The sequence below is a fragment of the Anolis sagrei genome, chromosome 6 (assembly GCF_037176765.1).
Source record: "Anolis sagrei isolate rAnoSag1 chromosome 6, rAnoSag1.mat, whole genome shotgun sequence".
Classification (NCBI taxonomy): domain Eukaryota; kingdom Metazoa; phylum Chordata; class Lepidosauria; order Squamata; family Dactyloidae; genus Anolis; species Anolis sagrei.
Window position 1 is genome coordinate 127,928,686 of NC_090026.1, and position 26,048 is coordinate 127,954,733.

The 26,048-nt window shown below is 41.5% G+C and overlaps 1 protein-coding gene across 1 annotated transcript; it reads left to right on the forward strand.

Moving 5' to 3' along the window:
* The first annotated feature begins 1,026 nt into the window (after window positions 1–1,026).
* Window positions 1,027–24,593, forward strand: C6H1orf35 (chromosome 6 C1orf35 homolog). The gene is made up of 9 exons (XM_067470400.1): window positions 1,027–1,109; window positions 4,563–4,714; window positions 7,607–7,757; window positions 11,569–11,614; window positions 14,806–14,888; window positions 16,598–16,670; window positions 18,793–18,884; window positions 20,566–20,706; window positions 22,055–24,593. Exons 2-9 carry the CDS (start codon window positions 4,621–4,623, stop codon window positions 22,362–22,364), a joined length of 990 nt encoding a protein of 329 aa, XP_067326501.1. The 5' UTR covers window positions 1,027–1,109; window positions 4,563–4,620; the 3' UTR covers window positions 22,365–24,593.
* The last annotated feature ends 1,455 nt before the right edge of the window (window positions 24,594–26,048 follow it).

The window sequence follows — 26,048 nt, forward strand, 5'->3', positions numbered from 1 at the left end:
CGTTCGCATGAATTTCTGCCTCATGGACACATGCATTTGTGCATCTTCAGCATCCGTATGAACTTTTTGCATCATGCATCATTCCCATGCATGTTTGCCTCATGGACACTCATGCACTTGTGTATCCTGATAACCTATGCACTTGTGCATCATGCACACCATTTCCACACCATCACCTGCATGCATTTCTGCCTCATGGACACACATGCATTTGTTGATCTTCAGCATCCTTGTGCATTTTTTGCATCATGCATCTCTCCCATGCATATTTGCCTCGTGGACACTCATGCATTTGTGTATCCTGATAATCTATGCACTTGTACATCATGTACACTATTTCTACACCATCATCCACATGCATTTCTGTCTCATGGATACTCATGTATTTGTGCATCTTCAGCATCCTTATGCACTTTTGCATCATTCCATGCATGTTTGCCTCATAGACACTCATGCATTTGTTTACCCTGATAACCTATGCACTTGTGCATCATGCATGTCATTTCTACACCATCATCCACATGCATTTCTGTCTCGTGGATACTCATGTGTTTGCGCATCTTCAGCATCTTGATGCACTTTTTTGCATCATGCCTCTCTCCCATGTATGTTTGCCTCATGGACACTCATGCATTTGTGAATCTTGATAATCTATGCACTGGTGCATCATTCACACCATTATCCACATGCATTTCTGTCTCATGGATAGTCATGCATTTGTGCATATTCAGCATCCTTATGCACTTTTTGCATAATGCATAATTGCCTCATGGACACTCATGCATTTGTGTACTCTGATAATCTATGCACTTGTGCATCATGTACACCATTTCTACACCATCATCCACATGCATTTCTGCCTCATGGACACTCATGCATTTGTGCATCAACCTTGTGCACTTTTTGCATCATGCATTGGTGCAAAAGCTTGGGAAACGTTCTCAAGAGAAACCCTCCCTTGCATTGTCCCTATATTTTTGCAGCCAATGGTCTCTCCCATATCTGCCGGAAGTGGATGCTGGAGGCTCTTCCTGTTTGCAGCAGCACGTGAGTTTGCAAAAGGAGGGAGCTTTGCAGCTAGGATCCTGCTGGGAAAGTTTGCCTTCCTGGTAAGTGCACCCCTTCTCCCCCATTTCACTTTCCTATCATGCATAAATGGGTGCATCTACACTGTAGAATAAACGCAGATTGGCACCACTTTGAACTGCCAGGGCTCAGTGCTAGGGAATCCTGGGAGTTGTAGTTTAGTGAGGATTCAGGCAGAGAAAACTAAAAACCTTGCAAAACTAGCATTGAGCTATAGGAATAAGATAGAGCTATAGTTCCAAGTGGTGCCAAATTGCATTCATTCAGCAGTGTAGATGCACCTTTAGATATTTTTCCCTGTTCAAATTGTTGTTGTTAGTTTTGGCCCAGCTTTGCAATCTGTTTAAATGATATTCACTTGTATAAAGATTTTGCAGTTTGCAAAATTGCCACTGAAATGCAATACAATTGCTACCCAAATGCAATAAGCAAAAACGCAGCAAGTTGTTATTATCAGTGGATGCTAACTTTACATTTTGTTAGCATTGGTGTCCATCTTTGCTCTGTTTATTATTATGTATGTGCATTTCCAAAGTATTGTGTTTTCACTCTGCGTTTTAAGCCCACAGCCTCAAGCCATGCAGAGAGGCAGGCAAAAAATAAAGTGCATTATTATTATTATTATTCAAAATACAAGATTTTTTTTTTTTGGTCGTGTCAGGAGTGACTTGAGAAACTGCAAGTCGCTTCTGGCGTGAGAGAATTGGCCATCTGCAAAGACGTTGCGGAGGTGACGCCCAGATGTTTTTGATGTGTTACCATCCTTGTGGAAGGCTTCTCTCATTTCCCCGTATGAGGAGCTGGAGCTGATAGAGGGAGCTCATCCACGCTCTCCCCGGAGTCGAATCTGCAACCTGTTGCGTCTTCAGTCTTGTCAGCACAGGGGTTTAACAAGATGAGTGCACAGCAGACACTCTGCTGCCTGTTGTATTGGACTGCGTGGTGTATTGGCAAATAATAATAATAATAATAATAATACTTTATTTATACCCCGCTACCATCTCCCCAAGGGACTTGGTGCGGCTTACATGAGGCCGAGCCCGCAATACATCAATAATAAAGCAATAGCAAACAAACAATACAAAACAGCAACGCATGACAGGGGGTGGCTAGTGTATGTGTGTGTGTATATATATATATGCACACACACAACACACACATATATATTGGCTCCTGGTGGCACAGGATTAAACCGCTGAGCTGCTGAACTTGCTGATTGAAAGGTCAGCGATTCAAATCTGGAGAGCAGGGGTGAGCTCCCGCTGCAACGCCCAGTTTCTGCCCACCTAGCAGTTTCAAAAACATGCAAATGTAAGGAGATCAATAGGTACCGCCTTGGCAGGAAGGTAACAGTGTTTGAGGACCGGGACATCTGTAGGGATACCAAGGTGCCTGTCTATAAAGCTATTGTCCTCCCAACCCTGCTATATGCCTGCGAAACGTGGACTGTCTACAGACGTCACATGCAACTCCTGGAACGATTCCATCAGCGCTGCCTCCGGAAAATCCTGCAAATCTCTTGGGAAGACAGGTGGATAAAAGTCAGCGTGCTGGAAGAAGCAAAGACCACCAGCATTGAAGCGATGGTCCTCCAACATCAACTCCGCTGGACAGGCCACATTGTTCGGATGCATGACCACTGTCTCCCAAAGCAGTTGCTCTACTCTGAACTTAAGAACAGAAAATGTAATGTTGGAGGTCAGGAAAAGAGATTTCAAGATGGGCTCAAAGCCAACCTTAAAAACTCTGGCATAGACACTGAGAACTGGGAAGCCCTGGCCCTTGAGCGCTCCAGCTGGAGGTCAGCTGTGACCAGCAGTGCTGCAGAATTCAAGGAGGCACGAGTGGATGGTGAAAGAGAAACGTGCCAGAAGGAAGGCGCATCAAGCCAACCCCAACCGGGACCACCTTCCACCTGGAAACCAATGCCTTCACTGTGGGAGAAGATGCGGGTCAAGAATAGGGCCCCACAGCCACCTACAAACCCACAAAAATAGTCATCAAGGAAGACCATCTTACTCGTCCAACGAGGGATCGCCGAAGAAGAAGAAGTGCTGTATGCAGTAATACTGGCCACATGACCTTGGAGGTGTCTATGGACAACGCCGGCTCTTTGGCTTAGAAATGGAGATGAACACCAACCCTCAGAGTCAGACACGACTTGACTTAATGTCAGGGGGAACCTTTACCTATATATATATATCCATTTCGACTCCCAGTCCTCCTTAATAGATCCATGAGTATATGTGGTTCTCCTTTCCGTGATATCATCTTGTAGCCTATCCAATAAATATCCATGCCATTTGAAATGAATTGGTTCCCCATCCGCTTGGGCCTTCTGCAGCTGGCAGATGGTAATTTTGTCAGCGCCGATTGTGTTCAAGTGCAGGCCAAGGTCTTTAGGCACTGCACTTAGTGTGCCGATCACCACTGAGACCACTTTTACTGGCTTGTGCCAGAGTCTTTGCAGTTCGATCTTTAAATCCTCATATCGTGTCATCTTTTCCAGATTATTATTATTATTATTATTATTATTATTATTATTATTATAAACACAACAAGATGAGTCCACGGCAGACACTCTGCTGGCTGTCGAATTTGGTTACACGTTGGGCACTTCCCAGGTGTCTAGGACTGTGTGATGTATCGGCGAATAATGCATGCAAATCCCAGTAAGGTGGCCTCCTGCAGCTGGCAGATGGTAATTTTGTCAACGCCTTCGGGCTGAGAACAGCGGTATATAAGTAAGGTAAATAAATAAATAATAATAAACGCCAATTGTGTTTAAGTGCAGGCCAAGGTCTTTAGGCACTGCGCCCAGTGTGCCGATCACCACTGGGACCACCTTGACTGGCTGGTGCCATAGTCTTTGCAGTTCGATCTTTAAATCCTCATATCGTGTCATCTTTTCCAGATTATTATTATTATTATTATTATTAGAAACACAACAAGATGAGTCCATGGCTGTTGAATTGGATCACACGTCGGGCACTTCCCAAGTGTCTAGGACTGTGTGATGTATCAGCAAATAATGCGTGCAGATCCCAGTAAGGTGGCCTTCAGCAGCTGGCAGATGGTAATTTTGTCAGCGCCGATTGTGTTTAAGTGCAGGCCAAGGTCTTTAGGCACTGCACCCAGTGTGCTGATCACCACTGGGACTACCTTTACTGGCTTGTGCCAGAGTCTTTGCAGTTCGATCTTTAAATCCTCATATTGTGTCAGCTTTTCCAGTTGTTTCTCTTCAATCCTGCTGTCACCTGGGATTGCAACATCGACAATCCATATTTTGTTTTTTAACACAATTGTGAGGTCAGTAGTATTGTTTTCCAAAACTCACTCTGTCTGAATCCAGAAGTCCCAGAGTAGTTTGGTGTGTTCATTCTCTGTTACTTTTTCCACCTTGTGATCCCACCCGTTCTTTGTCACAGGCAGATGGTATTATTATTATTATTATTATTATTATTATTTTCTTCTAGGTCCAGTTGTGGATGCTTTAATCCATAGATCCCAGGATTTCTTGTTTTGCACCTCACCATGTTTGGCCCTTCCCGAGGCGGAGTGAGAGGAGGGCAGGACCAGTTCAACTGGGAAGATGTGAAGACCGACAAGCAAAGGGAGAATTACCTGGGTAGGAAGGCATGGCTTCATAATATATCTTCCCATTGCATGAGGTTGATCTACATCTACACTGTAGAGTAAATGCCGTCTGATACCACTTTTAAGCAATATGGCTCAAGGCTGAGGAATCCTGGGATTTGTAGTTTGATGATGCACCAGCACTCTTTGGCATAGGAGGCTTAAGACCTTGTCAAACTGCAACTCCCCTGATTCCATAGCATTGTATTGTGGCAGTTCAAGTGGTGTCAAACTGCATTAATTTGACAGTTCAGATGCATCCTATATCTGTTCTGTGTGTTTTAATATGTCTTTTATAGAAATACATTTTAATATGTATATTTATAGAATTTATTTATTCATTATATATATTACTAGCCGTCCCCTGCCACGCGTTGCTGTGGCCCACTCTGGTGGTCATGGGGGTTCTGTGTGGGAGGTTTGGCCTGATTCTATCATTGGTCGGGTTCAGAATGCTCCTTGATTGTAGGTGAACTATATATCCCAGCAACTACAATTCCCAAATATCAAGATTCTATTTTCCTCAAACTCCACCAGTGTTCACATTTCGGCATATTGAGTATTTGTGTAGAGTTTGGTCCAGATCCATCATTGTTTGAGTTCACAGTACTCTCTGGATGTAGGTGAACTACAACTCCAAAACCAAAGGACACTGCCCACCAAACCCTTCCAGTATTTTCTGTTGGTCATGGGAGAACTGTGTGCCAAGTTTGGTTCAATTCCATCATTGGTGGGATTCAGAATGCTCTTTGATTGTAGGTGAACTATAAATCCAGCAACTACAACTCCAAAAAGACAAGATCATAATTTTTGAGTGATGGTCACTCCTTGTGTTGTGAGACATTTTGTTGCAAAATTTGGTGTGATTTCATTCATTGGTTCTTTTGTTTTTAAGGTACTCATTATGCACAGAACTTTTTAAATATATAGATATTAGGCCTGTTTGATCAAGAAAAAATTTGTTTCTAAATTCTATTCTTAATTGGGGTGTTTTTTTGTTTCGATATTAAAAATATTTACAAAACTTTCCAAAAAAATGTTTTGTTATTTACGAATTTTCGTTATTATTTACAAAACATTTTAGAAAAAAAATTTTTCTTGATCAAACAGGCTAAGTGTGAATGTTGCAGTAATGGTCACCTTGATTAGCATTGAATGGCTTTCTCCCACCCTGGACATTCCATAGATAATATTAGATAATATATAACTCACCATTTGCCTAGTTTCCAACAGACCTCTGAGGATGCCTGCCATAGATGTGGGCAAAATGTCAGGAGAGAATGCTTCTGGAACATGGTCATATACAGCCCTGAAAAGTCACACAACCGGCCTCCGCGCACCGCGGAGGCCGCTTGTGAGCGCGCGCGCGCCATCCAATGGGCTCCGGCTTCTGCGCCCCCCTCCTCCTCGGAGGAGGAGGAGGAGGGGGGCGCAGGAGCCGGAGCCGGATGGCGCGCGGAGGCCGCTTGTGAGCGCGCGCGCGCCATCCAATGGGCTCCGGCTTCTGCGCCCCCCTCCTCCTCCTCCTCCTCCTCCTCCTCCCAGCTGGGGGGAGGAGGAGGAGGAGGAGGAGGAGGGGGACGCAGGAGCCGGAGCCGGATGGCGCGCGGAGGCCGCTTGTGAGCGCGCGCGCGCCATCCAATGGGCTCCGGCTTCTGCGCCCAACTCCTCCTCCTCCTCCCAGCTGGGGGGAGGAGGAGGAGGAGGAGGGGGACGCAGGAGCCGAGCCGATCGGATGGCGCGCGCGCTCCTGCGCCCTCCTCCTACTCGCGCCGCCCCATTTACTGCTGGGGTGCTTGGGAGCGCCGGATTGGCTCCCAGGCACCAGCACTGCAGCACAGCAGCCTCCATCCCATTAACGAGCGGAGCTTCCGCTCGTAAAAAAAATGGGGCTGCTGCTTCGATATTTTCAAACCCTTCCGGGTTTGAAAATATGTTTTGATATCGCTTCGGATATGCAAAAAATAACGATTTTAATACGAAATAACGAATCAACGAAACGAAACCGACAGGCCTAATAGATATGTATATATTTATACAGTATTTATACTGTTTATACTATTGTGTTTATACTTATATATTATTATATATTATAGTGTTTATACTATATATATTACATGTATATATTTATACAGTGTTTATATGTTTAATCATGTTATACCCACTTCGATTCACGAAGAGAGGTGGACAAGATTATTATTATTATTATTATTATTATTATTATTATTATTATTATTATTATTATTTTAATATACAGTAGACTCAGTTAATCGGAGGCTTGTTCAATGTCAGATAAATATAGTTTCTGGTTCAAAGTTAGGCCTAACTAATATTGTAACTATAAAGGTTAAAGGTAAAGATTTCCCCTGGCATTAAGTCCAGCTGGAAAGTAATGGCGCTCCATGCAGTCGTGCTGGTCACATGATCTTGGAGGTGTCTATGGACAACACCGGTTCTTCGGGTTAGAAATGGAGATGAGCATTAACTCCCAGAGGGGAAACCTTTACCTTTACTTTAAGGAAAAGCATATTGAACATCAAATTACATTATGATTTTACAAACCAAGCATCAAAACATCATGTACAAACTTTGGTTTAGGTTTAGGTAAAGGTTTTCCCCAGACATTAAGTCGTGTCCAACTCTGGGGGTTGGTGTTCATCTGCATTGCTAAGCCGAAGAGCTGGCGTTTTCCGTAGACTCCTCCAAGGTCATGTGGTCAGCATGACTGCATGGAGTGCCATTACCTTCCTGCCGGAGCGGTACCTATTGATTTACTCACATTTGCAAAAAATTTCCCATGTTTTTTAGAATAGAACCAATTAGGAAATGGCATTTATATTTAAAAATTGTGTTACATGGTGTTATTATTTTGTCTGACTTGTAGGAAATTCCTTGATGGCCCCAGTGGGACGGTGGCAGAAGGGGAAGGACCTGACGTGGTACGCCAAAGGGAAGAAGGGAAGTGGCCCCGTCTCCAGGGAGGACGAATTGGCCGCTGTCCGTCGGGCTGAAGAGGAAGCCATGCAGGCTGCCTTGTAAGTTGGAGACACAACTTGCTGTGTTGACCATCCATGGGGACAACTAGTGATATATTTTCATGCACAGATGAAGTACACATACATATAGTAGTCCCTCCATTTTAGCAGAAATTGGAAGCATTGCCTCTTCTTTGCCTTTGCAATTCAGAACTACTTGTATTTTCTTCAGTCTCATGTGCCATTAAATTTAATGCACACATTGATTTTCAAAACACTGAACTCCAAAAAAAAAATTTGCTGGTGAATGCAATGCACAGTTGCAAAAAAATACACTGGGTTGTTGTAGGTTTTTTTCGGGCTATATGGCCATGTTCTAAAGGCATTTTCTCCTGACGTTTCGCCTGCATTTATGGCAAGCATCCTCAGAGGCTCACTACCTCTGAGGATGCTTGTCATAGATGCAGGCGAAACGTCAGGAGAGAATGCCTCTAGAACATGGCCATATAGCTCGAAAAAACCTACAACAACCCAGTGATTCCGGCCATGAAAGCCTTCGACAGTACAAAAAATACATTATTTGTCATTGGCCAAAAAAGGTGTTCATTGCAGTTATTATTATTGTTATTATAGATTTATTTGTACATAACAACACAGCACATACACATATTAGGTCCAAGCGTCAGGGTGTCATCTCTGAATATCGGACTCTTTCCAAAGACCTAGGATACGAGAGGAAATATTAGGTTATAATACACATGTAATATTGATAATAATATAAAGTAGTACAATATGATGCTAAGAATAATAAAATATAATTATATATTTTATATTACATGTAATATTACTAATGATATTACAGTATTGTGGTATAATACACTATAGTAATATATAACACTAATATTGTGCTGTGCTAATAATATAATATATTGTATACTCGTACAATATTGGTAATGCTATAATACAATATAATAATAATACAATATAATAATTATATATTTCATATTATATGTAATACTATTAATAATATTACAGTATAGTAATATAGTACAATATAGTAATATATAATACTAATATTGTGCTGTGCTAATAGTGTAATATATTGTATATACATATAATATTGACAATAATTCTATAATGCAATACATTATAATGCTAATAATAAGAAAATATAAGAATTACCGGTATATATTTTATATGCACTATAATGGTTCTTTTTGTTTATCAATGTATGTATTTTTATGGCATCGAATTGTGCCGATTGTGTACGCTGCTCTGAGTCGCCTTTGGGCTGATATGAGCGGGGTAGAAATAATTCAAATAAATAAATAATATTACAGTATAGTGGTATAGTATACTATAGTAATATATAATACTAATATTGTGTTGTGGTAATAATATAATATATTGTATACACATATAATATTGACAATAAGGCTATAATGCAATACAATATAATGCTAATAATAAGAAAATATAAGAATTACCAGTATATATTTTATATTACATGTAATATTACTAATATTATTACAGTATAGTGATATAGTACAATATAGTAATATATAATACTAATATTGTGCTGTGCTAATAGTATAATATATTGTATACACATATAATATTGACAATAATGCTATCATGCAATACAATATAATATTAATAATAATACAATATAATAATTATATATTTCATATTATATGTAATACTATTAATAATATTACAGTATAGTGATATAGTACAATATAGTAATATATAATACTAATATTGTGCTGTGCTAATAGTATAATATATTGTATACACATATAATATTGACAATAATGCTATCATGCAATACAATATAATATTAATAATAATACAATATAATAATTATATATTTCATATTATATGTAATACTATTAATAATATTACAGTATAGTGATATAGTACAATATAGTAATATATAATACTAATATTGTGCTGTGCTAATAGTATAATATATTGTATACACATATAATATTGACAATAATGCTATCATGCAATACAATATAATATTAATAATAATACAATATAATAATTATATATTTTATATTACATGTAATATTACTAATAATATTACAGTATAGTGATATAGTACAATATAGTAATATATAATATTAATATTGTGCTATGCTAATAATATAATATATTGTATACACATATAATATTGACAATAATGCTATCATGCAATACAATATAATATTAATAATAATACAATATAATAATTATATATTTCATATTATATGTAATACTATTAATAATATTACAGTATAGTGATATAGTACAATATGGGAATGTATGGTACTAATATTGTGCTATGCTAATAATGTAATATATTGTATTTACAAATAACTTGTAAGCTGCTCTATGTCCCCTTCGGGGTGAGAAGGGTGGCATATAAATGTTGTCAATAAATAAATATTATTTTATTTACATGTACATAGCAACACAGCCCACATGCACGTTAGGTCCAAGTATCTGGGATTGTCTCAGAGTTTCGGGCTTTCCCTAAGGATATTAGAGATATTATTGCATTGTTATAATACTTACATTTATTTATTTATTATTATTATAAATATACTAGCCGTCCCCTGCCATGCGTTGCTGTGGCCCAGTATGTGTATATGTGTTCTCTGTGTGTATATATTTGTGTATATATGTATATATGTGTGTTTGCATATATATATATTTGGGTGTATGTATGTGTGTGCATACGTGTATACATGTGTATGTATTTGTGCGTTTATATGTGTATATGTATATTGTGTATATGTGTGTACTTGTCTATATGCATATATGTGCATGTATGTGTATATGTGTGTGCATGTGGATACATATATGTGTGTGTGCATGTGTATATATGTATATGTGTGTGCATGTGTATATATGTGTGTATGTATGTGTATATTTGTGTGTGCTTGTGTATACATGTGTGTATGTGTGCATGTGTATATGTATATGATGCTATGTTTATATGTATATGGGGGTATTTTTTAGTTTTTAAGTCCATTCCGCTGGGGGGGGGGGGTTAGTGTTTTAGGGGTGATGGACACTCATTGGACTGTTAGGTGTATTGTGTCAAAATTTCGTGTCGATTTGTCCAGTGGTTTCTCAGTTATGTTTCTCCCACAAACTAACATGACATATTATGCTGGGGAAGGTGGAAGGCAAAAGGAAGAGGGGCCGACCAAGGGCAAGATGGGTGGATGGCATCCTTGAAGTGACTGGACTGACCTTGAAGGAGCTGGGGGTGGTGATGGCCGACAGGGAGCTCTGGCGTGGGCTGGTCCATGAGGTCACGAAGAGTCTGAGACGACTGAACGAATGAACAACAACAACAGATCTATTATATTATATATTATTACTATTTTATTTACATGTTCATAACAACGCAGTACACATGCACATTAGGTCCACTCCCCGGATTCAAACTTCCAACCTTTCGGTCAGCAGTCCTGCCGGCACAAGGGTTTAACCCATTGCTCTACTGGGGGTCATGGCAATTAAACTAGAGGTGGGGGTCTCCTTAAAGAGAAGCTCCAGACACGGCTCCTGAAGCAGCTTCCCCTTTTGCTTGGGTTAGCACTAAGATTACCATATGATGTGACTCTAAGGCGCGCACCCTAAGTTTGGAGAGGTCATTTAGCCAAAAAAGGGTGAGCCTTAAATTTGAGTTAATTTGAGTCTTGCAAAACGGCCTCGGTAGGCAAGCCAATCTGTGGATCTTCCTTTTTGCGTTGCATCAGACAGATCAAGGATGGACAGATCGGATGCCCAGAGCCAATTCCACCAGAACATTTTCCTTTCTTGCCTACTTTTAGTGGAATTCACAGTTTTCTTTTGCCTTCCTTCTCTGCAGGGGTTATAAGAATGTGAAGAAGCAGCCAACGGGGCTGAGCAAAGAGGTATGTGTTGGGACTCGGTCACATCCTGCACAAGTTTGTAGTCCTCATCGAGGACTTGGATAGACAGATGAGTTAATCCCGCCCCCCATTGGCCTCTCTGTCTACCTGTCACTCTGTTCTCCCCTCCTATTACTTTACTGGTTAGACTGATGCTTCTAAGGGACACCTCCATTGTGTTTTTCTGTGAGCATGGAGAGAGAAGATGTCTGCTGTCAGTTAGTTAGCTAGGCCTTGTTTAAGTTTCTAGTTATGTAGTTCTTTACATAAAGCCTTTTATAGCCTTAAGCATGACTCTGCTCCTGTAATTGCTGAAGCTCAGTTGCTCCTGCTGGCAATAGAAGTTTTTGAACTGCTGCTGTGGTGGAGCCTCCTTCTTTGGAGGCTTTTAAGCAGAGGCTGGATGGCCATTTGTCATGGATGCAGCTCATGAAACAAGAGCACAATCCAAACAGTGTCTCTCTCTGCTTCACTCTTCAAATTGTCTCTCTATCTCTACCTGCATAGCCCAAGCCCGAACAAAAACGCAACGGTAACCAAAAGTCCCAGGCTCAGCCATTTTCCCCAGACATTGCCTGACCAATAGATTTTATGCATCTTATTTTACAGTTGACACACATACATTAACTGATTCTTTGCATGCTCTAACAAAAGTCACTGAGGGGGTTTCCAAAGTTGAGCAGGGCTTTGAAAAGAACACTCTTGATATATGTGTTCTTTTCAAAGCCCTGTTCAACTTTGGAAACCCCCTGCATGACCTTTGTTGGCGCATGCAAAGAATCAGTTACTGTGTATGTGTCAACTATAAATAAGATGCATAAAGCTGATTGGTTGGGCAATGTCTGGGAAGATGGCTGAGCCTTGGACTTTTGGTTACTGTTGCGTTTTTGTTCAGGCTTGGGCTATACAAGAGATAGACAAGGCATGGGCAAACTTGGGCCCTCCGGGTGTTGAGACTTCAACTCTCGCAATTCCTAATAGCCGAGTTAGGAATTGAAGTCCAAAACGCTTAAAAGGCCCAAGTTTTCCCAGCAGTTTGCACTCTCTTAGCTTTAGAAGAAAGCAAAAGCAAGCTCAATGTGAACAAAACCCAATAAAGCCATCATAAATTGGGGATGAGTCGAAGATGCACAACAAGGGATATATTTTTGCATGTGGCCACATATCGGATGGATTTCCCATCTGTTATATCTACTTAAGTCTTGGGAATCTGAACTGAAAAGTGTAAACAGAAGGGAGATTATTTCGGATGTTCGTTTGTGGGATTAACAATACTAAAAAACCACTGGACAAATTGACACCAAATTTGGACAGCATATACCTAGCAACCCAATGTATGTCCTTCACTCAAAATTTCGATTTTGTCATTTGGGAGTTGTACTTGTTCGGATTTATAGTTCACCTACAATCAAAGAGCATTCTGAACTCCACCAATGATGGAATTGAACCAATCTTGGCACACAATACTCCAGTGACAAACAGAAAACCTAGAAGGGTTTGGTGGGCATTGACCTTGAGTTTGGGAGTTGTAGTTCGCCTACATTCAGAGAGCACTGTGGACTCAAACAATGATGGGTCTGGACCAAATTTGGCACAAATAATTCCATATGCCCAAATATGAACACAGATGGAGTTTGGGGGAAATAGACATTTGGGAGTTGTTGCTGGGATTTATAGTTCACCTACAGTCAAAGAGCATTCTAAACTCCACCAACAATGGAATTGAACCAAATGTGGCACACAGGACTCCCATAAACAACAGAAAACACTAGAAGGGTTTGGTGGGCATTGACCTTGAGTTTGGGAGTTGTAGTTTGCCTACATCCAGAGGCCACTGTGGACTGAAACAATGATGGATCTGGACCAAACTTGGCGCAAATATTACATATGCCCAAATATTTTTATTTATTTATATTTCAAGCTTATATGCCACCACTCCCCTAGGGCTCGGAGCGGCTTACAAGAACAAACTAATATCTAACACAAATTAAACAACATATCAAAGATTAAAAGCCTGTCGAAACAAATATGTCTTACAAATATGAACACAGATGGATTTTGGGGGAAATAGACCTTGACATTTGGGAGTTGTAGTTACTGGGATTTATAGTTTACCTACAATCAAAGAGCATTTTGAACCCCACAAACGACAGAGTTGGGGCAAACTTCCCACATAGAACCCCCATGACCAATAGAAAATCCAGTCCAACTCCCTTCACCAGGGCAAGAAAACGTCATCAAAGCCCTCCTGACAAAGAGCCATCCAGCCATAGAAATAGATATATATGATTCCCACCCACACAGATATAGTACCATAGATTTGAAAGGAACCCCTAAAGAAGGACAATGATATCTTGCATGTTTCAGGGTGGGCAAACCAGACACTCTCCACATCAACACTGACAAAGAAACAGCAAGAAACACTGTTTACCCACAAGCAGAAAAACATTACATATATTAGAAACCAACACTTTCTCATTACTTTATTTTCCAGATCATCACACTGGGCCACAGCAACGCGTGGCAGGGGACCGCTAGTACATAATAAAATACATAGCAGAACCATATTATTAATAGTTAAAACATTAAGTCAATACAATTAAAATCTACTAAAATATACCAGTCCCGTGGCCATTATCTAGCCGGATTCTGTAGTTGGAGACTCCATCAAGCTTGTCAATAGTCCATTACCATAGCAATTGTCATTATTGTCGTAGTCCGCATAGTTACCCAAAGGCATGGTCCCACATCCATGTTTTTAACTTCTTTCTAAAGGAGAGGAGGGATGAAGATGACTTAATTTCCCTGGGGAGCGAATTCCACAGGCAGGGGGCCACCACCGAGAAGGCCCTGTCCCTCGTCCCTCCCAAGCGGTTTTGTGACAGAGGCGGGGTTGAGAGCAGGGCCTCCCCAGAAGATCTTAAACTCCGAGGTGGGACGTAGAAGTAGATACGTTCGGACAGGTACCTGGGCCGGAACCATATAGGGTTTTGTAGGTCAAAACCAGGAGTTGGCACTAGTTGAGTAAGCATTGTTGATGATCCCATCTCCCTAATTTGTGGATACCACGATCCCCTTGGAGGCATCCTAATCGATCTATGGCAGGAAACATTGGGTCCATCTCAGCTGCAATACCTTCATGGTGCTTCTTCACTCTCAGGTGGTTCACGTTTGATTATGCCATTCCCTTTTAGGATCTTGCTGAGGTCTGTAAGCGTGACACTGCGGAGCAAGACGAGAAGGGTGTGGATCGCGTCTTGGGCTTGGGGAGTTCGAGGTAAGTAACTTGGGAGGGTCTTTTCCTATATTGAGAAGTGAGACCATCTCATTGTCTTGTGGAGTCTCTTTCTCTGGGAGTATGGCCATGTTCCAGAAGCATTCTCTCCTGACGTTTCTCCCACATCTATGGCAGGCATCCTCAGAGGTTGTGAGGTCTGTTGGAAACTAGGCAAGTGGGGTTTATAGATGGAAAATGAGTTTAACAGGATGACACTGGTGATTATATAATTTTAATTGTTATTATATGGTTTTTATAATTACGCTAAATGTTTTTATTTGTATTTTATGATTGCTGTGGCATCAAATTGCTGCCAATCTGTAAGCTGCCTTCAGTGGCCTTAGGGCTGAGAAAGGCGGGTTAGAAATGTCATAAATCTATATAAATAAAAATATAATGTTCGTTTGTGGGATTAACATAACTCAAAAACCACTGGAAAGTTTGACACAAGATTTGGTCACAAGACACCTACTAACCCAAGGAGTGACCATCACTCAAAAATACTGATTTTGTCATTTGGGACTTGTAGTTGCTGGGATGTAGGGAAACTTCGCACGAATATCCCATATGCCCACAGATGGCGTTTGGGGGGAAATGGACCTTGAAATTTGGGAGTTATAGTTCACCTACAACCAAAGAGCATTCTGAACTCCACCAATGATGGAATTGAACCAATCTTGGCACATAGAACTCCCCTGTCCAACAGAAAACACTAGAAGGGTTTGGTGGGCATTGACCTTGAGTTTGGGAGTTGTAGTTCACCTACATTCAGAGAGCACTGTGGACTCAAACAAGGATGGATCTGGACCAAACTTGGCAAAAATATCCCATATTCCCAAATATGAACACAGATGGAGTTTGGGGGAAATAGACCTTGACATTTGGGAGTTGTAGTTTCTGGGATTTATACAATCAAAGAGCAGTCTGAACTCCACCAACCACAGAATTGGGGCAAACTTCCCACACTGAACCCCCAGGACCAACAGAAAATACTTAAGGCCACCCAGTCCAACTCCCTTCACCAAGGCAAGAAAACATCATCAAAGCCCTCCTGACAAAGAGCCATCCAGTCATAGATATAGATAGATATATATGATTCACACACACAGGGAGATATAGTATCATAGATTTGAAAAGAACCCCTAAAGAAGGACAATGATATGTTGCGTGTTCCAGAGTAGGCAAACCAAACACTCTCCACATCAACACTGACAAAGAAACAACAAGGAATACTGTTTACCCACAAGCATAAAGACATTACATAGATTAGAAACCAACACTTTCTCATGACTTTATTTTCTAGATCACTAGACTGGGCCACAGCAACGCCTGGCAGGGGACGGCTAGTAGTAAATAAATAAATAAATAATATCTGGAAGCTTCTTCTGCTGGAGGCAAATGTGAATGTTACAGTTGGCCACCTTGATTAGCATTTAATGGCCTTGCAGCTTCAAAGCCTGGCTGCATCCTGCTTGCAGGCAATCCTTTGTTGGGAGGTGAAGCTGCAAAACTATCGCAAAATGTGCTGCTGCAAGATGTCCCACAAAATCAAAGTTTTGGCAGTATAATAAACTTTTCCCTTGGTTTTTTAAATGACAGAACTAATTAGGAAATGACATCAATAACTCAGGAACAGAAATCGTGTTGCACAGTGTTATTTACTACTCCTGAAGTTGCCGTGCTTTTATTCTCATCCGATGTCTTTGCAGGAGCGCTGGGGGCCGGATGATGTTTTCCAAAGAAGAAAAAGAAGCCGCTAAATTGGGCCTGTCAGTTTTTACGGTAAGTAGTTAGCATTGCCGTCCGTGTTCCCAATGGCTGCCATCTCAAGGGAGAGAGGAAGGAAGAAAAGGAAGGGACTGAAGAAAAAGAGAAGTGGAAAGGTATGAAGGAAAGAGAAGGAAGAGAGAAGAAGGAAGAAAAGGAAGGGAAGGAAGGAAGATAAAGGGGGCAAAGGAGTGAAGGAAGAAGAGGAAAGAGAAAGAAGGAAAGGAAGGAAGAAAAGGGAAGGAAGAAAAAGGAAATGGGGAGAGGGATAAAGGAAGATAATGGAAGAGAGAAAGATGGGAAGGAAGGAAGAGAAGGAAGGAAAGGAAAAGGGTATAAAGGAAGAGAAGGAAAGGAAGGAAGAGAAGAAGAGGAAAAGGGGAAAGATGAAGAAAAGAGGTAGAAGGAAAGGAAGGAAAAGAAGAAGGAAGAAAAGGGAAGGAAGGAAAGGGAAAGGTATGAAGGAAAGAGATAGAAGGAAAGAAGGAAGATCAAAGGAAGGAGAGAGGGAAGGAAGAAAAAGGAAAGGGAGAAAGGGAGAGAGAAAGATGGAAAGGAAGGAAGAGAAGAAGGAAGGAAAAGGATATAAAGGAAGGAAGAGAAGAAGGGGAAAGGGGAAAAGATATGAAGGAAAGAGGTAGAAGGAGAGGAAGAAAAGGGAAGGAAGAAAAGGGAGGGAAAGGGGGAAAGGTATGAAGGAAAGAAGGAAGATCAAAGGGAGGAGAGAGGGAAGGAAGAAAAAGGAAAGGGGGAAAGGGAGAAAGGAAGAGAGAAAGATGGAAAGGAAGGAAGAGAAGAAGGAGAAAAAGGGAAAGGGGGAAAGATATGAAGGAAAGAGATAGAAGGAAAGGAAGGAAGATAAAAAGGAAGGAGAGAGAGGGAAGGAAGGAGGTATAAAGGAAGAGAGAAAGAAGGCAAGGGAGAAGGAAGAGGGAGGGAACGGAAAAAGAGAAAAGGGGAAAATATATGAGGGAAGAGAGAAGGAAAGGAAGAAAAAGGAAGGAAGAAAAAGGAAAGAGGAAAATGTATGAAGGAAAGAGATAGAAGGAAAGGAAGGAAGAGAAAAAGGAAGAAAGGAAGAAAAAGGAAAGAGGGAAAGGTATGAAGGAAAGGTAGAAGGAAAAGAAGGAAGATAAAAAAGGAAGGAGAGGGAGGGAAGAAAAAGGAAAGAGGGAAAGGTAGAAAGGAAGAGAGAAAGAAGGAAAGGGAGAGAAGAAGGAAGAAAAAGGAAAGGTGAGAAATGTATGAAGTAAAGAGAGAAGGAAAGGAAGGAAAAGAAAAGGGAAGAAAAAGGAAAGAGGAAAAAGTATAAAGGAAGAGAGAAAGAAGGAAAGGGAGAAGGAAGAGGGAGAGAATGGAAAAAGAGAAAAGGGGAAAAGATATGAGGGAAGGAAAAAAGGTAATGGTAAGACAGAAGAGAAGAAGAAAAAGACACAATGAAGAGGGAAGAAAGGAGAAAAAGAAACAAAGAAAACAAAACCTCTTTCCTACATACATTGATATAATATGATGTCTAATTGATTAAGTCTAAGCTTATATACATTTCCAGATAGTGTTCAGTTTTTCTTTTCTGTGGACTTCCAAATTGACTTTGTCTGCAGCCCTGTATAATGTCATGAGTTCGAAGGCAGCCCGGGTTGGAGTGGGCTTCCAACCAGTTGTGTAGCCTGTTGTCAACCTTTGCAACCCGAAAGACAGTTGCATCTGTGAAGTAGGAAAATTAGGTACCACCTTAACGTGTGGGGAGGCTAAATGAACTAATTTATGAGGCCATAAAAAAGACTCCAGCAAAAGCACTCCAGCAAAGCATGCGGGGAATGCGGAAGTGCTTCATCAGTGTCGCAGATGGACAATGAAAGCGACAGCTCCCCTGGTGGCCAGAAAAAGTTAAATAGCCTCTGTCTATGTCTGTATATGTTGTATGTCAAATTGGCATTGAATGTTTGACATATATGTGTACATTGTAATCTGCCCTGAGTCCCCTGCGGGGTGAGAAGGGCGGAATATAAATACTGTAAATAAATAATAAATAAATATAAGGAGAAGCAGCCATTCAAGTTTCAAAGTCCTTAAGTCATGCTCTGTATTTTCCTAAAAGTTTAGAGCACTTTGCTTTCTTTTTCCTCTCCATGACTAGCATCACCGGGTGGCCAGCAGCCCAGAGATTTCGACTACGAAGAGGAAACTGGACACAGGAGAAGAAGAAGAAGAAGTAGCAAAAGAGCCACGGTGAGAAAGAGACTATCACGCTTTGTTTTTCCTTGGATGGAGGGGTTAATATAGTCATGGGCTAACTTCAGCCCTCCCTCCTGGTGTTTTGGACTTCAACTCCCACAATTCCTAACAGCCTACCGGCTGTTAGGAATTGTGGGAGTTGAAGTCCAAAACACCTGGAGGGAGGGCCGAAGTTTGCCCATGACTGGGTTAATATATAAACCAACTGCCATTGTGTAAGGAGGTACAAGATACTTCCTTACGCGACATTGCAAAAAGTACGAGGGTTGAATGAAAAGTAATGCCTCCACCTTCATAACTCCTCAACAGATGGCAGTACTGGTATGCGGCAGGTACTGGCTTGTTCACTAGACTCTCCTCTACAGTTCATTTTGGCAGGAAGCCTTAGCATTGAACGGTTGTGTTGTGAAAGTGCAAAGTGTGGAACCCTGCGCAGACGGTCGGTCAATGCAACTTAAGAAGCAGATCGTCGATTAATGTAACTTAAGCAGCATGCAGTCATTGAATTCTTTTTTTTATTAATAGTTAGAAATAGCATAAAATAAAAATTAAAAAATCATAAAAAATACTACAAGGAAAGTGGGAGAACAGCAGAAGGTGCCACCCCAAAGATTCATCAGAGAATGGAGATTCCATCTGAACACGAGGAAGAACTTCCTGACTGTGAGAGCCATTCAGCAGTGGAACTCTCTGCCCTGGAGTGTGGTGGAGGCTCCTTCTTTGGAACCTTTTAAACAAAGGCTGGATGGCCATCTGTTGGGGGTGCTTTGAATGCAATATTCTTGCTTCTTGGCAGGGGGTTGGACTGGATGGCCCATGAGGTCTCTTCCAACTCTATGATTCTATGAATGCAAGCTGTTTGTGGTGATTGTGTTGATGTGAGTACTGTGTGTCGTTGGGTGAGTAAGTTTAAAGATGTTGAGGTGACACCTTCTGCTGTCAAGAATTCAATGACTACACATTGCTTAAGTCGTATTATTATTATTATTATTATTATTATTATTATTATTATTAACTTTATTTGTACCCCGCTAGCATCTCCCAAAGGACTCGATGCGGCTTACACAGGCTGAAGCCTCAGAAACACCAATACAGCAAAACATAACACAACAGCAAAACAAGAGCAAATCAAAACAGTTAAGCAAAATAACAACAACAGGACAATACATCAGGACACTTTAAAACTGGGCCAGCCAGAGTAGTGGGTACAGGGTTAAAAGTGCTAAATGGCAGGAGGAACGTAGGATTAAAATAGTGCAGTGTGCAGCGATCTTAATTATACTAAAGTGCTTCTAGGACTTGGGATGGGGTATTCCTAATCTGAGAAGGCACATCGGAACAGCCAAGTTTTTAGATTCTTTCTGAAAGCTGCCAAAGTAGGGGCCTGTCGAAGGTCTTTTGGAAGGGCGTTCCAAAGTCGGGGACTTTGACCGACCATCTGCGCAGGGTTCCATATTTTGCACTGTAACAACACAACCATTCAATGCTAAGGCTTCCCGCCGAAATGGAACTGTAGAGGAGAGTCTACTGAACAAGTCAGTACCTGCCGCATACCAGTACTGCCATCCATTGAGGAGTTACGAAAGTGGAGGCATTACTTTTCATTCAACCCTCGTATTTGATTCTGCAGTAAGGTCTGATCAGGCTATACAATTATTATCCATTGACCATGCAGCCCGGAGGTCAGCAAGAAATCCAAAAAGAAGGAGAAGAAGAAGAAAAAGAAGCACAAGAAGGAGAAGAAGAAGGAGAGACACCATAAAAGGAGAGCCGCTTCATCATCTTCCTCCTGCTCGTCTCCAGATGGCAAGGAAAGGTATGTTTATGTCTGTACATCTTTATTAATTGGGCTACTTGTCCATCTTGGTCCCCATCATGCTCCAGAAAAAGTGTTGACTTGTTCAAGGTGCTTAAATTGCTTAGATTGGAAAAAAAAAACCCTAAAAATCAGTGTATTTGTGAATATTTCTGAAACTCTGGAGGAATGATGCCCTGGTAATAATAATAATAATAATAATAATAATAATAATAATAACAAATTATTATTAAGAATAATAACAATAATAAATAAATAAATAAATTATTATTATTATTATTATTTGTTGTTGTTATTATTCTTATTTTTTATTTTTTATTATTTATATTTTATATTATTATATTATATTATATTATTTATTATTTATATTCCGCCCTTCTCATCCCGAAGCGGACTCAGGGCAGATCACAAGTACATATACACGGCAAACATTCAATGCCATTTGTTTAGACAGTACACGAACAGAACAGAAGGAGGTGTTGTTTCGATGCCATGGACGCTTGGGTTCGAGTCCACGGGGGTGCTGTCGCTCCATCCTCTGACGAAGAGCCGTCAGGACTTCCTCATTCCAACATTTTCCGATCTTCTTTATGGCATTGTAAAACACCTCCCCCGCTTTTAGCAGTAGCTAGTTTCTATATTTACAGCTGTTTTCGAACTACTTAGGTAAACAGTGAGCAGGGCTGACGGTCGGCCACTCACGCCGACCTGGGGCTTTGAACTTATTTATTTATTTATCTACTATATTTGTATACTGCCCTTCATGGACAAGTTTTCATGGACTTTGCTGAACTTTACCCTGGATACTTCCTTAAGCAACATTGCAAAAAGTACGATGGTTGAATGAAAAGTAATGCCTCCACCTTCATAACTCCTCAACAGATGGCAGTACTGATGTGCGGCAGGTACTGGTTTGTTCAGTAGACTCTCCTCTATAGCTCCATTTTGGCGGGAAGCCTTAGCATTGAACGGTTGTTTTGTGAAAGTGCGAAGTATGGAACCCTGCCCAGACCGTTCGGTCAATGCGACTTAAGCAACCTGCAGTCATTGAATTCTTTTTTTTTATTAATCAATTTTTATTAATAGTTTGAAATAGCATAAAATAAAAATAAAATAAAAATTAAAAGAATAATAAAAAACAAAATACTACAATATGCTGCTTAACATCTTACCTAATTGGATTTACCTATTCCTTTAAAGTGCTTTTTACTTTGCTGCTTTTTAATTATCTCCAATAAAAGGATTGTTTTCCTATTCAATGTGTGGTGTTTAAAGTCAGAGGGCTTTGCACCACTGTCCTGGAGTTCTACAAACAGTACGATCTCCTCTGCGTTCTCTTTATTTGCAGAAAGAAGCGTCCTTCGGAGCAGCACCGCCCATCGTCCTCCCGGAAGAGCGGAGGCGGCTTCCCGGACAGACACTCCTCTCCTTCCCGGGAAGGAGAGAAAGAGAAAGAAGCCAGTGGGTGGCGCCACAGGGCAGCAGCATCCTCAGGCGGCACAGAGAAGGGGTCCTCGTCTCATAGACACCACTCAAGGTCGCGTTCCCCGAAAGCAGAACGGAGGGACGGCCGGAGAGGCAGCCCCAGCAGAAGCCGGAGGAGGAGCCCTTCTTCGCCCAAAGCCAGGAAGAGGCACGATACGGATTCGGATGACTGAACTCTCAACCGGAATGGATGCCGCATCCTTATAAATGGATCCTACGCCAGGCTTTGGACCGGGTCGCCTTCTTGCCCAGTGCAAAGTTCTGCCGCTCCTTTCTAGTCGGAGCAAGAAAGCAGAAAGTGGCTCAGGCATTGCGGAGAAACTGCACTTGTGTGTGTTGCAATGTTTCACATTCTGTTGTGCATCTATTCAGATTCTGCTCTTTGGTTGACGATGCATCACCTGTTTTATTTTTTTCAATGGATGCAATGTTGATCTATTTTTATTTTAATATACAGAATTTAGAGCAACTTCGACCCTCCCTCCAGGTGTTTTAGACTTCAACTCCCACAATTCCTATGCTATGGAATGCAGTTGCCATGTCTCAATGCCTGGGAGGTGTAGTTTTGCAAGGTCTGCTGAAGGGTGCTGGTGCCGCACCAAACTACAACTCCCAGGATTCTGTAGCATTTAGACATGAAGGTAAAAGTCTTGCTAAAGTGCATCAATTTGACAGGCATGGGCAAATTTGGGCCCTTCAGGTGTTTTGGACTTCAACTCCCACAATTCCTATGCTATGGAATGCTGTTGCCATGTATCAAGGCCTGGGAGGTGTAGTTTTACAAGGTCTGCTGGTGCCCACACCAAACTACAACTCCCAGGATTTTGTAGCATTTAGACGTGAAGGTAAAACTCTTGCTAAACTGCATCAATTTGACAGGCATGGGCAAACTTGGGCCCTCCCTCCAGGTGTTTTGGACTGCAACTCCCACAATTCCTAACAGCCAGGAGCTGAAGTCCAGAACACCTGGAGGGAGGGCTGAAGTTGTCCCAGGCCTGTTTTAGAGATATTTTCTGTTGATCATGGAGGTTCTGGGTGCGAAGTTTGGTCTAATTCTATTGTTGGTGGGGTTCAGAATGCTCTGATTGTAGGTGAACTATAAATCCCAGCAACTACAACTCACAAGTGTCAAGGTTAATTTCCCCCAAACTTGCAACAGTGTTCACATTTGGGCATATTGAGTATTTGTGCCAAGTTTGGTCCAGATCCATCATTGTTTGAATCCACAGTGCTCTCTGGATGTAGGTGAACTACAACTCCAAAACTCAAGGTCAATGCCCACCAAACCCTTCCAGTATATTCTGTTGGTCATGGGAGTTCTGTGTGCCAAGTTTGGTCCAGTTCTATCGTTGGTGGGGTTCAGAATGTTCTTTGATTGCAGGTGAACTATAAATCCCAGCAACTACAACTCCTAAATGACAAAATCAATCCAAACCCAACCCCACCAAATGTGGCCGTAGCGGGTATTTGTGCTAAATTTGGCCCAGTGAATGAAAATACATCCTGCATATCAGATATTTACATGAATGCTCTGATTGTAGGTGAACTATAAATCCCAGCAACTACAACTCCCGAGTGTCAAGGTCAATTTCCCCCAAACTCCAACAGTGTTCACATTTGGGCATATTGAGTATTTTTGCCGAGTTTGGTCCAGATCCATCATTGTTTGAATCCACAGTGCGCTCTGGATGTAGGTGAACTACAACTCCCAAACTCAAGGTCAATGCCCACCAGATCATTCCAGTATTTTCTGTTGGTCATGGGAGTTCTGTGTGCCAAGTTTGGTTCAATTCCATCTTTGGTGGAGTTCAGAATGCTCTTTGATTGCAGGTGAACTATAAATCCAAGCAACTACAACTCCCAAATGACAAAATCAATCCAAACCCAACCCCACCAAATGTGGCCGTAGCGAATATTTGTGCCAAATTTGGTCCAGTGAATGAAAATACATCCTGCATCTCAGATATTTACATGATGATTCATAACGGTAGCAAAATTACAGTTGTGAAGTAGCAACGAAAATAATGTTATGATTGGGGGTCACCACAACATGAGGAACTGTATTAAGGGGTCGTGGCATTAGGAAGGTTGAGAAACACTGCCCTATAGCAAAATCTCAGAAGTGGTGCCTCATAAGCAAAGCGTATGGAGCAAATACTATGTGCATACACTGTTGGATGAATGCAGTTTGAGCACACTATCAGGGATCAATGCTATCGGATCCTGGGAGTTGCAGTTTCACAGGATTGTTCTGATACTAAAGGAAGATTATCATTGTATATTCCCTTAAACACCTTGGATAAAAAAGCTCATTGCAAACCATAACAAGTTGTGTGGCACCTTGGCAGGTTTTGTTTGGCATCCCTTTTGCTCATTAAATATAAGTTGATGTATTGTTCTGACTTGCTCTCCTCTGTGTAACATTATTTTGCTTGCACATTACCCTGAGACCCCGGTGGCACAGTGGGCTAAACCCCTGTGCCGGCAGGACTGAAGACCGATAGGTCGCAGGTTCAAATCCGGGGAGAGGCAGATGAGTTCCCTCTATCAGCTCCAGCTCCTCATGCGGGGACATGAGAGAAGCCTCCCACAAGGATGATAAAAACATCAAATCATTTGGGCATCCCCTGGGCAACGTCCTTGCAGACGGCCAATTCTCTCACACCAGACGTGACTTGCAATTTCTCAAGTCACTCCTGACACGACAAAAAAAAAAAAAACCCAAAAAAACCCTGAGACTGTCCGAGCTTTGCGAGTGCAGCATTTTTCTGAATGAAGTAGAGAATGTTTGAGCGCCTGGACATCCGTAAACAATCACCAAGGTGCTTGTTTATAAAGTTGCTACCTGTACCCGCCACGCGTTGCTGTGGCCAACCTTCCCTCTTTCTCTCCTTTCCTTCCTTCCTTCCTTCCTTCCTTCCTTCCTTCCTTCCTTCCTTCCTTCCTTCCTTCCTTCCTTCCTTCCTTCCTTCCTTCCTTCCTTCCTTCCCTCCCTCCTTCCTTCCTTCCTTCACTTCCTTCCTCCTTCCTTCCTTCCTTCCTTCCTTCCTTCCTTCCTTCCTTCCTTCCCATCTTCTCTTCTTCCTTCTCTATCTCTTTCCTTCCTTTCCCCTTTTTCTTTCTCTTCTGCTGTCTCTCTTTCCTTCTTTCCTTCCCTCCCTCTTTCTGTACATCTTCCTCTTCCTTCGCTTCCTCCTTCCTTCTTTCCCTTTTTTCTTTCCTTCTCTCCTTCCTTCCTTCTCTAACTTTACTTCCATCTCACTTTTCTTTCCCTCCCTCTTTCTCTCCTTTCTTCCTTCTCTCCTTCCTTCCTTCTCTAACTTTCCTTCCATCTCACTTTTTCTTTCCCTCCCTCTTCCTCTCCTTTCTTCCTTTTCTACTTCCTTCCTTCCTTCTCTCTTTGCTTCCATGCTTCCTTCTCCCTTTCCTTCTTTCTTTCCCCCCTCTTTCTTTTCTTTCTTTTTCTTTTTTCTCTCCCTTTCCCTCCTTCTTTCTTCCCTTTTTTCTGTATTGTCATTTAGCTTTTCGTCATTTAACTTTTGGGCCTTTTCAAGTCCCTTCTGCTGTGTTTTTCAGTGTTTTTATGAGTGAAGGACAACCATTGGGTTGTTAGGTGTCTTGTGTCCAAATTTGTTGTCAATTCGTCCAGTGGTTTTTGACTTCTGTTAATCCCACAAACGAACATTACATTTTTATTTATATAGATTGTCCTCCCAACCACGCTATATGCCTGCGAAACATGGACTGTCTACAGACATCACATGCAACTCCTGGAACGATTCCATCACTGTTGCCGCCGAAAAATCCTGCAAATCTCTTGGAAAGACAGGCGGAAAAATGTCAGCTTGCTGGAAGAA